The sequence below is a fragment of the Heterodontus francisci genome, chromosome 3, assembly GCF_036365525.1.
Source record: "Heterodontus francisci isolate sHetFra1 chromosome 3, sHetFra1.hap1, whole genome shotgun sequence".
NCBI classification, from domain to species: domain Eukaryota; kingdom Metazoa; phylum Chordata; class Chondrichthyes; order Heterodontiformes; family Heterodontidae; genus Heterodontus; species Heterodontus francisci.
The window spans coordinates 30518530-30531681 of NC_090373.1; the positions used below are offsets into that span (position 1 = coordinate 30518530).

Genomic DNA, 13152 nt, shown 5'->3' on the forward strand with positions numbered 1-13152 from the left:
CACCCAGCGTCCCATCCAAATTTTTATTGGCACTTTAAGCTTCACAATTGCAAGTAATTGTGATGCCATATCTGCGCTGTATATTACCAACGCATTTAGCCCTCTGAACAGGGAATAATCCTCCCTAACCTTAAATACATTTTCTGCATGCTTAACAATCTTTTCTGCCTATGCCTTCTGCCCAATTTCTCATTCCTTCTCATGTAATTTCCATTTCAAATTTTTGCAGTGCCACACATTCAAATGCTATATATATTCATTTGTCCACTTGTCAAAATTTACACCTTTTTTCCATTTGAGCTGTGTAGGTGATGTTCAATTGCACCTACCCAGTCAGTGCTGGACAGCTATTCATTTGATAATAACCCTTTCTCATTCAAGCCATAGTTCCATTGACAGATTCCTGGCATTACTTGATAGGGGGCTGTATCTAATTTAATACCTCGTTTATTTCCTCAACTTTATCAATTACCTCTTCCAATAAATATCCTATGATTGCAGAATTTTCACAACTAATGTACTTCATCCTTTTTTTCTCTATGATCGCCAACCACATGCATGCAACATGAACCACTGCAGGAGCAATGGTGTTGACATGTCTAATACAGTATCTTAAATTATATAAATTATTTTACACATGCAGGATATGTGACCATGTCAGATTTGCTTTTATGTTACCATATTTTTGTCCATCTCTTATTTTTCACACTTTTCTTCCTTGTTCATTCAGGTTTAACCTCCTCAAATTCAGAATAGCATACACAACCAGTGTTATGTAAGTCTACAGAATTCAATCTTATACCTCGACAACACGCGTGTTGATCAATTTCCTTTCTATCTGTATCTACATCCTTTCCTCATTCCTTTCAGCACCCTGAACTGAAATTATAGCCACATACTTCTGTACCTGACAACAGGTTCCCAGACTGCCCACACAGGTCAACCTGTAGTTTATCACACTCGTGCCCTGTACACACTTCCCCCAATATCAAGGGAGTTTCACAGCTTGAAAATAACAAAAATAGAAGGTACAACTTTTGAATTAACTGTGTGCAAGAGTTCTGCACATACACATTTGTTTCAGTGTTGCACGCAGTGGTTGAAATATCCCATCAGGCAATCAGGAAAGCTTAGAATGCCGGCACTATATTTCAGAATCACTTTCATTAACCACGAATTGTCCAAAAAAAAGAGTCAGCCATCAAGAGAAATTATTACAATTTCAGTCACTTGGTTCTCATATGTGGCATGCATCTGTTACCATGCCTGTTACCTGCTGACTCTGTTTTACAATTAGTCACAAATATAAGTACAGTTTTCATAAGGCAAACCAAAACCCACATATTTATATTATACCTCTTAATTTATTTGCATTATTTCTACCCCATTGCCCCATTTTTAAAAACATTTCAGCAATATTTCTAAAAATAATGAGTTATATACCTGTGCATCCCAGTTTTTATTCAGATAATATATACATGTGACACATCGTCCATCTCCATTAGGGTTATCAACATGGCGTACATATCCTGTTCCATTGCCTGGGTAACATGCCACCATTGCCTGTAAATCAGGAAACAAAAATGTAAAGAAAATTGAAAGAACTGAGGCTGAAGACTTTTCCTGTTTCACACTTTTTTATCACAGTCCATGAGATTAAGGTTTGGTCCACTGAACCAGTTACTATCCTGCAGTAAATGCCTAACTTCTGATGTGTAAGCAGTAGTCTACCAATGTTTGCTTTAGCAAAGCCCCCCGCTATGTGAATGAAACAGCCGGAACCATAAATATCACAAGAGTGAACTTCTCACAATAGCCCACATTATTTGAGAAGATACAGAATGACCGTCCCTTTGAATAGTTAGTTGACACTTCAAATCATTATTGTTGAAGCTAGTCCTATGCTGTTAGTGTTTGGACTAAAACATTAATACTTCCGTAATGCTGAATTTATGTTGAAAAAAATCAAGCTCAGGCAACCCAAGAAAAATCCAAGATGCCACATTTATGTTCTTAAGTGGATTAGTTTAAGCAATGGCTATTTTCTATGGAATTCAGAAATAATTAAGAGAAAGAATAGCCTAGCTATCATATTCCATCTTGTAAGGCTAATTCTTAACAAATCCAGTTAGTAAATGTGTAACCTTCCAGGTGAGAAACTTAACTTCGCAATACCATGAACAGCTGAAATGAGGGCACTTCAAAAGTAGTTCATGAATGGTGAAGCATTTATCCTGAAGACATCACATGACATTCTACAAATAAAAGTTTCCAAAATGCATGTGAAAAATTGCAAGTTCAGCAAGTATTGGTTATACGTCAAAGATACTAGAAATCAGACAAAAATGGATCCTGTTTGCAAATATCAAACTTCTATTTTGCATTGTACTGTTACCGTTTTGTGAAAGTCATCACTGATGGTAATAAACCTTTGGTTCATAACTATTCTTTCGATAGCCAAGATATCAAACTGAACTGTGTGGATGATAGTAACAGACTTGAGGAACGCATAGAAAGACTGCAGAATGGGCAACGTATGGCAGATGAAAGTTAACACAGAAAAGTGTGAAGTGATTCATTTTTGTAGGAAGAATGAAGAGACAATACAAACTAAATGCTACAATTTTAAATGGGTTGCATGAACTGACACCTCAGCATGTACATACATAAGCCTTTAAAAGTGACAGGTTAAGTTGAGAAGGTCTTTAAAAGGCAAATGGGATTGTTAACTTTCTTAATAGAAGCATAGAGTACAAAAAATAAGGACTTTTATACAACACTTAGGCCCCAGCTGGGGTACTGTAGCCAATTCTGCACACCACCCTTTATGGAGGAATGTCAAGGCCTGGCAGAGGGTGCAGAAGGGATTTTTCTTATGCATTTTGGGATGAGAGTGTCACCGGCAAGGCCAGCATGTATAGCCATCTCCAATTGCCCTTGAGAAGGTGGTGATCTGCCTTCTTGAACTGCTGCAGTCCATGTGGTGTCGGTACACAGAGTGCTTTCAGGGAGGGAATTTCAGGATTTTGACCCAGCCACGGTGAAGGAATGGATATATAGTCCCAAGTCAAGATGGTGAGTGACTAGAAGGGGGACTTGTAGGTGCTGGTGTTACCATGCATCTCTTGCCCTTGTCCCTCTAGGTGGTAGAAGTCACAGGTTTGGAAGTTGCTGTTGAAGGAGGCGTGGCGAGATGTTGCAGTGCATTTTGTAGATCAAACACACTGCTGCCACTGTGCACTGGTGGTGGAGGAAGTGAATGTTTAAGGTGGTAGTTGGAGTGCCAATCAAGTGGGCTGCTTGATCTCGGATTGCTTCGATCTTCTTGAGTGCTGTTGGAGCTGCACTCAAGATCAGAAGAAACAGGAGCAGGAGTAGGCCATTCGGTCCTTCGTGACTGCTCCGGCATTCAATAAGATCATGGCTGATCCGATTGTGGCCTAAACTCCACTTTCCTATCGTTCCCCTATAATCCTTCACTCTCCTGTAGATCAAAAACCTGAATATATTCATGGCTGAGTTAGACAATGACCCAGCTTTAACTGCTCTCTGGGAAAGAGAATCCCAAAGATTAAACAACCCTCTGAGACAATAAATTCCTCGTCATCTCCATCTTAAATGGGAGACCCTTATTTTGAAACTGTCTCTCCTAGTTCTAGATTCCCCGAGGGGAAGCATTCTCTCAGCATCTATCATGTTTCATGCTAGGCCCCCACCTGCCAAGAATAAGGCACATTAATTTTGTCATGAACACTGATTTTAAACTGTTACTGGAGTGAAGAAAGGACTTGTTAAACAGATCAGCCGTGGCTGGGAAAGACATTTGCATAATAACAGACAGTGTTTAGAAGGACAAAGCAGCCATTCCCTGACATTCAATCCACAGTGCACTTCTGATCACCAGACATTGAAGGTGGGGGAGCTCGCATTCCAGGTTGACTGCTAAGATGGCCGAATACACAAATGGATATGGTCAAACCAGCTAGTCACATGACTAGCCTGCTGGGCAACCCGAGTTTTTTGAATTTGTACAGTTTGGGCAGAAAGTCTGTTTGCTCCTGGACTGAGAAGGTCTCTCTCCTGTCTGCTGCCATTTCTTTCTCAAGTCTCTGAATCCATGAAGATGCATGAACCACAAGAGAGAAAAGTCTCCTATAGCGAATAAGGTTTAATAATAATACTGGGCCCCAACGAAAAGCATGAGCTACCTACAAGCAAGGACTCTAGAATGAGCTCAAAGAACCATAACAAAAACTCTTCAGATATTGCCTCAAACTTTTCCACTTTATTTTTCTTCTGCTCTTTTCAGTCTCTATTTGCATGTGTGTGTCGCGTATGCATGCTAGTGTGGGCGGGTTGTGTATCCGTAGGCGTCAACCGAATTAGAGTTTAAGTTTAATAAATTTCAACTTTTCTTCTAATCCTGTTTGTGCTGGTTTCTTTGCCTTATAATTGGAAAGCGATGAACAAGGATTCACCAAGGGTAGCTAAAATTACGGTGTGTTTAAAATTAAACCCTGTTACAGTAAGACCAGGTGAAGGCTGAAAGGGAACCCTAGACCTCTTTCTCACCTGGTCGTAACAACTGTCAAGCCCCTTAGAATCTTGTGTTTCAATATCATCTGTCATTCTTCGAAACGCCAACCTTTCCTCAAAAAAACAACCCCTTCATCCCAGGAATCAACCTAGTGAACCTTCTCTGAACTCCCTCCAATGCAAGTATATCCCTCCTTAAATAAAGGAGACCAAAACTGTACATAGTATTCTAGGTATGGTCTCACCAACGTCCTGTACAGTTGTAGCAAGACATCCCTACTTGTATACTCTCTATCCCCCTTGCAATAAAGGCCAACATTCCATTTGCCTTCCTAATTACCTGCTGTACCTACATGCTAACTTTGTGTGATTCATGTACAAGAACACCCAGATCCCTCTGTACAGCATTCTGCAGTCTCTCTGCAGTTAAATATTCTGCTTTTCTATTCTTCCCGCCAAAATGGCAACCTCACATTTTCCCACAATATACTTCATCTCCCACATATCTGTTTATTCACTTAACCTATCTATACCCCTTTGCAGACTCTGTGTCCTCCTCACAACTTGCTTTCCTACTTATCTTTGTATCGCCAGTAAATTTGGGTACAATATACTCTGTCCCTTCATCCAAGTCATTAATATAGATAGTAAATAGTTGAGGCCCCAGCACTGATCCCTATTGCACTCCACTAGTCAGTTTGTCAACCTGAAAATGCCACATTTATCCCGACTGTTTCTGTTTGTTAATCAATCCTCTATCCATGCTAATATATTACCCCCAACACCATGAGCTCTTTCTTATCTTGTGTAGTAACATTTTATGTGGCACCTTATCAAATGCTTTTTGGATATCCAAATACACGACATCTACTGGTCCCCCTTTATCTACCCTGCTTGTTACATCCTCAAAGAACTCTAATAAATTTGTCAAACATTATTTCCCTTTCACAGTGGCGCAGTGGTTAGCACCGCAGCCTCACAGCTCCAGCAACCCGGGTTCAATTCTGGGTACTGCCTGTGTGGAGTTTGCAAGTTCTCCTTGTGTCTGCGTGGGTTTCCTCCGGGTGCTCCGGTTTCCTCCCACAAGCCAAGACTTGCAGGTTGATAGGTAAGTTGGCTATTATAAATTGCCCCTAGTATAGGTAGGTGGTAGGGAAATATAGGGACAGGTGGGGATGTGGTAAGAATATGGAATTAGTGTAGGATTAGTATAAATGGGTGGTTGATGGTTGGCACAGACTCGGTGGGCCAACGGGCCTGTTTCAGTGCTGTATCTCTAAACTAAACTAAAACTCTATTGACTCTGCTTGATTGTATTATGATTTTCTAAATGCCCTGCTACTACTTCCTTAAGAATGGATTCCAGCATTTTCCCCAATGACAAATGTTAGGCTAACTAGCCTCTAGTCCCCTGCTATCTGTCTTCCTCCTTTCTTGAATAGAGGTGTTACATTTGCTGTTTTCCAATCCACTGGGACTTTTCCAGAATCTAGGGAATTTTGGAAGATTACAACCAATGCATCCATTTTCTCTGCAGCCACTTCACTGAAGACCCTAGGATGCAGGCCATCAGGTCCAGGGGACTAGCGTTCAGTCCATTAGTTTTCCTAGTACTTTTTCTCCAGTCATAGTGATTGCTTTAACTTCCTCCCTGGCTTCTGCCACTTGATTTTCTTCTATTCTTGGGATGTTTTTTGTGTCTTCTACTTTGAAGACAGATTTTAAAAAGTACTTGTTCATTGTCGCAGCCATTTCCTTGTTTCCCCATTATTAATTCCCCAGTCTCATTTACTAAGGGTTCAAGACTTACTTTAGTTACACTCTTTCTTTTTATATACTTATAGAAGATTTTCCTGTCTGTTTTTATATTTCTTGCTAGTTTACATACTCTAATTTCTCCCTCTTTGCTGGTTTCTAAAAATTTTCCCAATCTTCTGTGCTACCAATAATCTTCACAGTATTGTATGCTTTTTCCTTCAATTTGATACCATCCTTAACTTGCTTAGTTAGCCACGGATGGCCCATCCATCTAGGAGTCTTTATCTCAATGGAATACAACTTTGTTGAGATGTATGAAATATCTCTTTAAATGTCTGCCACTGCTTATCTATTGTCTTACCTTTTAACCTGTTTTCCCAATCCACTTTAGCCAAATCTGTCTTCATATCCTTGTAATTGCCTTTATTTAAGTTTAGGACAGTAGTTTCAGACCCTCAAACTGAATGTGGAATTCATTATGTTATGATCACTCTTGCCTAGAAGTTCCTTTACTATGAGATTACTTAATCATGTCTCATTATACGTTCCAGGTCTAAAACAGCCTGATGTCTGGTTGGTTTCAGAACATACTGTTCTAACAAACTGTCCCGAACACACTCTACAAACTCATCCTCAAGATTACTTTTGCCAATTGGATTCGTCCAATCAATAACATTAAATTTTCCCACGATTATTGCAGTACCTTTCTTAAAATCCTCTATTATTTACGAATTATACTCTGTCCTACAGTGTAGCTACCGTTAGGTGGCCGATAAACTACTCCCACCAGTGACTGCTTTCCCTTGTTAATTCTCATCTCTACCCAAACTGATCCTACAGCTAGATCTTCCGAGCCAAGATCATTTCTCACTACTGTACTAATCTCCTCCTTTATTAACAGAGATATCCCACTTCCTTTGACATTTCAGAAGGATAGGAAGAAAGGAGAATACTCTTGAATATTCAGTTCCCAGCCTTGGTCACCTTACAACCACATCTCTGCAATGGCTAACATACGCATTGATTTCTAGTTGTGCCATCAATTCATTCATTTTGTTACAAATGCTGCGTGGATTCAGATAGAGCGCCTTCAGTTTTGTCTTTTTACCATTTTTTCCCTACTCTGACCTTATTTGCTGGTGCACTCGTTTGTACGCTCTGCCCTTTCCATCACACTCTATCATTACCCGTATTGCTACCCTGCACTATTGCCTTATCCTTTCTCTTCAACTTTCCAAATCTCCCTTCACGTGAACCCACCCCTCCACCATTTAGTTTAAAGCCCTCTTTACAGCCCTAATTAAACAATTCGCCAGGATACTGGTCCTAGTGTGGTTCAGGTGAAAGCCATCCCAATGGTATAGCTTCCCCTTTCCTCAGTACTGGTGCCAGTACCCCATTAATCTAAACCCATTTCTCCTACACCAATCTTCGAGCCATGCATTCAACTCTCTGATCTTATTTACCCTATACCAATTTTCTCGTGACTCAGGTAGTAATCTAGAAATTACCACCTTTTTGGTTCTGCTTTTGAATTTAGCCTTTAGGTGCTTATACTCCCTTAGCAGAGCCTTGTTCTTAGTCCTACCTATGTTGTTATTGGTACCCAAGTGGCCCACAGCAACTGTATCCTTCCCTTCCCATTCAGAGAGAGAGAGAGAAGAATGTGAGAGAAGAGGAGAAAGAAAGACGTGCACACGTGCACTGAAAGCCGTGTGAGAAGAGTTTTAAGGAGGCTTTGGAAAAGGGACAAAGGTGGAGAAGGAAATGTGGATTTGGAAGAAATTATGAAGAGAATACGGCCATAGTAACTGAACAATTGGTCTTCAATGGTTTAACAGAGAAGCAGTAATGCAGGATCACAGGAGTGGAGGATGCAGAGGGGCACATGGTTGAGCATGCTTTTGTGGAGAGTAACATCCCACAAACAGCAGTGACAAATTAATCTGTTTCAAGTGGTGTTCACTGAGGGGAGAACATTGACACAGTGAGCAGAATAACTCACTGCTCTGCTTGAAGTAGAAGCATAGGATTTCTAAATTCCATTGGAACAAGGAGACAATGACTTCTTAATGTTTCACCAAAAGTGCAGTGTTTCTGCCAATACACAATTCCCTCAGCAATGCACTTGTGTACCAGCCTAGATTATGCAGTCCACTTCTGCACTGGTACTTCAATCCAACAGAACATAAACTGAAGGAGCTTCTTCCTTCCTGACTTTGTATTGATTACATGCAAGGACCACCACTTACTTTATAAGCCAAAGGAAGAGTTATTCCAGGGACTGTGTGCTGGTCAAGGCAGCCCATGCTCTGTACTCAGTGTGCCGAATAAGGCACTTCAGGATGATTGCTGGAACTGCTTACAGGTTCTGCTCATGTTTTAAGTAACTAATAGTAGAGGCTACCTGAGTACCAAAATAAACATTGCCCTAAAAAAGACAGCATCAACAACTTTAGGTTGTTCAACCTTGGTAGTTTCATTATAAGGAAGAAGATACTGTCATGGTGAAAGAGGGGGTAGTTGACACACTCGATGGGCTAAACGTGGATAACGAGGAGGTATTAGAAAGGCTGGCTGTACTTAAAATTGATAAGCCACCAGGACCAGATGAGATGCATCAGAGGATACTGAGGGAAGTAAGGGAGGAAACTGCAAGAGAACTCATTTAAAAAAGGGTGTAAGGACAACCCCAACAACTACAGGCCAGTCAGTTTAACCTCAGTGATGGGAAAGCTTATAGAAACAATAATTTAGGACAAAATTAATAGTCACTTGGACAAATATGGATTAATTAAGGAACGCCAGCACAGATTTGTTAAAGGCAAATCCTTTTCTAACTAACTTGCTTGAGTTTTTCGTTGAAGTAACAGGGAGGGTTGACGAGGGTAATGCAGTTGATGTCACATACATGGACTTCCAAAAGGCATTTGATAAAATGCCACATAACAGGCTTGTCAGCAAAGTTAAAACTATGGAATAAAGGGACAGGAGCAGCATGGATACGAAATTGGCTGAGTGACAGGAAGGAGTTATTTTTCGGACTAGAGGAAGGTACTTAGTGGGGTTACCCAGGGGTCAGTGTTGGGGCCCTTCTTGATGTATATTAATGACCTAGGCTTGGGTGTACAGGGCACAACTTCAAAATTTGCAGATGACAAAAGTTGCAAGTATTGTGAACTGTGAGGAGGATAGTGATGAGCTTAAAGAGAATGTAGACAGGTTAATGGAATGGGCAGACAAGTGGCAAATGATACTTAAATGCAGAAAAGTGTGAAGTGATTTATTTTGGTAGGAAGGACAAGGAGAGACAATATAAATTAAAGGGCACAATAGCAGAGGACCTGGAGGTACATATGCACAAATCATTGAAGGCGGCAGGGCAAGTTGAGAAAGCGGTCAATAAAGCATATGGAATCCTGGGCTTTATAAATAGGGGTATAGCATACAGAAACAGGGAAGTTATGATAAACCTGTATAAAACATTGGTCAGGCCTCAACTAGAGTATTGAGTCCAGTCCTGGGCACCACACTTTAGGAAGGATGTGAAGGTATTAGAGAGGGTGCAGAAAAGATTAACACGAATGATTCCAGGGACGAGGAACTTTAGTTACGTGGATAGGTTGGAGAAGCTGGGTCTGTTCTCCTTGGAGAAAAGATTAAGAGGAGATTTGATGGCGGTGTCCAAAATCATGAGGGGTCTGGATAATTTAGATAGAAAGAAACTGTTCCCATTGGCCAAAGGATTCAGAACCAGAGGACACCCATTTAAGGTGATTGGCAAAAGCAACAGTGACATGAGGAAATTTCTTTTTTTATTAAACGCAATGAGTGATTAAGATGTGGAATGCACTGCGGAGAGTGTGATGGAGGCATATTCAATAGAGGCCTTCAAAAGAGAACTGGATAATTATCCGAACAGAAAAAATTTTCAGAGCTATGGGGAGAAGGCAGGGTAGTGGGACTGGATGAATTGCTCTCAGAGACCTGGCACAGACACAACATGCCGAATGGCCACCTTCTGTGCTGTAACCATTCTATGATTCGATGTTAAGTTCATCCCATGTGTGGGATGAATTATATATGACCTTTTTTTTTAAAAAAGGGAAAGTGGGTGAGTACTCACCCACTTTAGAGGAAAATAACACAATTGAGAGCTCCTCAGTTTTATTTCCCATATTATTGGTGCTTGAACACAAACAGAAGAGTTGTATTTCAATAAACATGTAGTGTCTCCGACCCATCCTCCTCCTCTAACATAATAATAAGACCCTTTTTACCCTCCTCCTCTAACCAAAAAGGACTGAGCAGGTAAGCTATTTACTGTTTTTGTTAATATCTATAGTTGTACTTAACTAAGGGGTAATTGAATAAAAGAAATGGCAGCCAGTGTAGTGTATTGCTCCTCCTGCAGAATGTTCGAGGTGAGGGAAACCTCCGGTGGCCCTGCCGACTTCACCTGCTGGAAGTGCATCCGTCTCCAGCTCCTATCAGACCGTGTTAGGGAATTGGAGCTGGAGCTGGATGAACTGAGGATCATTCGGGAAGCTGAGGGGTTGATAGATAGAAGCTACACGGAGGTCGTTACTCCACAAATCAAAGGCAGCTGGGTAACAGTTAGAGGTGGGAAGAGGTCAGTGCAGGGATCTCCTGTGGTCGTTCCCCTCAACAACAAGTATACAGTTTTAGATACTGTTGGGGGGGACGGCCTATCGGGGGCAGGCTGCAGTGACCGGGCCTCTGGCACGGGGTCCTGCACTGTGGCTCAGAAGGGAAGGAGGGAGAATGGGAGAGCACTAGTCATCGGGGACTCGATGGTGAGGAGTACGGACAGGCGGTTCTGTGGGCGCAGGCGAGACGCACGGATGGTTTGTTGCCTCCCTGGTGCCAGGGTCCGTGATGTTTGTGATCGCGTCTTCAGGATCCTTAAAGGGGAGGGGGAGCAGCCAGAGGTCGTGGTGCACATTGGCACCAACGACGTAGGAAGGAAGGGTGGCACAGATGTTAGAAGTGAGTTTAGGGAGTTAGGCTGGAAGATGAAAGCTCGGACGGACAGAGTTGTTATCTCTGGTTTGTTGCCGGCGCCACGTGATAGTGAGGCTAGGAATAGGGAGAGAGCACAGCTGAACACGTGGCTGCAGGAATGGTGTAGGAGGGAGGGCTTCCAGTTCTTGGATAATTGGACTGCATTCTGGGGAAGATGGGACCTGTTCAAACAGGACGGGCTGCATCTGAACCAGAGGGGCACCAATATCCTGGGAGGGAGGTTTGCTAGTACTGTTCGGGAGGGTTTAAACTAGTTTGGGAGGGGGATGGGAACCGGACTTGTAATCCAGGGACCAGTGGGTCCACTCAGAAAGACAAAGAGTGTAGTGAGGTATTGGGGAAGGTAGCACTGTCACAGAGGACAGATGGGCACGGAGAAGGGTTAAAGTGCGTATACTTCAACGCAAGAAGCATCAGGAATAAGGTGAGTGAATTGAAGGCGTGGATGGGCACTTGGGACTACGATGTTGTGGCCATCACTGAAACGTGGATAGGTGAGGGGGAGGAATGGTTTTTGGAGGTACCTGGTTATAGATGTTTTCATAAGATTAGGAATGGTGGTAAAAGAGGTGGGGGGGTGGCATTGTTAGTTAGAAATAGTGTAACAACTGCTGAAAGAATTTTCGAGGAGGATCTGCCGACTGAGGCACTGTGGGTTGAGGTCAGGAACAGGAAAGGAGCAGTCACCTTGATGGGAGTTTTCTATAGGCCCCCCAATAGCAGCAGGGAGGTGGAAGAGCAGATTGGGAAACAGATTTTGGAAAGGAGCAGAAGTCACAGGGTAGTAATTATGGGGGATTTCAACTTCCCAAATATTGATTGGCAACTCTTTCGATCGAATAGTTTGGATGGGGTAGTGTTTGTGCAGTATGTCCAGGAAGCTTTTCTGACTCAGTATGTAGACTGCCCGACCAGAGGGGAGGCAATATTGGATTTGGTACTAGGTAATGAACCAGGGCAAGTGATAGAGCTGTTGGTGGGCGAGCACTTTGGAGATAGTGATCACAATTCTGTAGCATTCACTGTGGTAATGGAGAGGGATAGGTATGTGCAACAGGGCAAGGTTTACAATTGGGGGAAGGGTAGATATGATGCTGTCAGGCAGGAACTGAGGAGCATAAGTTGGGAGCATATGCTGGCAGGGAAGGGCACGGTCGAAATGTGGAACTTTTTCAAGGAGCAGATAGTAGGGGCCATTGATAAGCATGTCCCTGTCAGACAGGGAAGGGATGGTCATGTGAGGGAACCGTGGTTGACAAGAGAGGTTGAGAGTCTTGTTAGGAAGAAGAAGGATGCGTATATAAAGTTGAGGAAAAAGGGCACAGGCATAGCTCTGGAGGGATACAAGATGGCCAGGAAGGATCTGAAGAAAGGGATTAGGAGAGCTAAGAGAGGGCATGAAAAATGCTTGGCGGGTAGGATAAAAGAAAACCCCAAGGCCTTTTACGCGTATGTCAGAAATATGAGGATGACTAGGGGTACCGTAGGTCCGGTCAAGGACAATAGCGGGAGACTGTGTGTTGAGCCGGAAGAGATAAGTGAGGTTTTGAATGAGTACTTCTCTTCGGTATTTACGAATGAGAAGGGGTGTATTACTGAAGAGGACGGTGGGAAGCAGACTGGTAAGCTCGAGGAAGTGCTCGTTAGGAGGGAAGATGTGTTGGGGTTTTTGAATAACTTGAAGATAGACAAGTCCCCCGGGCCTGACGGGGTATATCCAAGGATGTTATGGGAAGCAAGGGATGAAATTGCAGAGCCGCTGGCAATGATCTTTTCATCTTCTCTGCTGACGGGGGTGGTACCAGGTGATTG

The 13152-nt window shown here is 42.5% G+C and overlaps 1 protein-coding gene across 1 annotated transcript in view; it reads right to left on the reverse strand.

Annotated features, from left to right (window-relative positions):
* Positions 1-13152, reverse strand: part of egln1a (egl-9 family hypoxia-inducible factor 1a) — a 136763-nt gene that overhangs the window by 69231 nt on the left and 54380 nt on the right. Inside the window, exon 2 of the mRNA XM_068020784.1 lies at positions 1444-1563. Within this exon, the coding sequence (XP_067876885.1) occupies positions 1444-1563 (120 nt within the window). The remainder of the gene's footprint in view (positions 1-1443; positions 1564-13152) is intronic.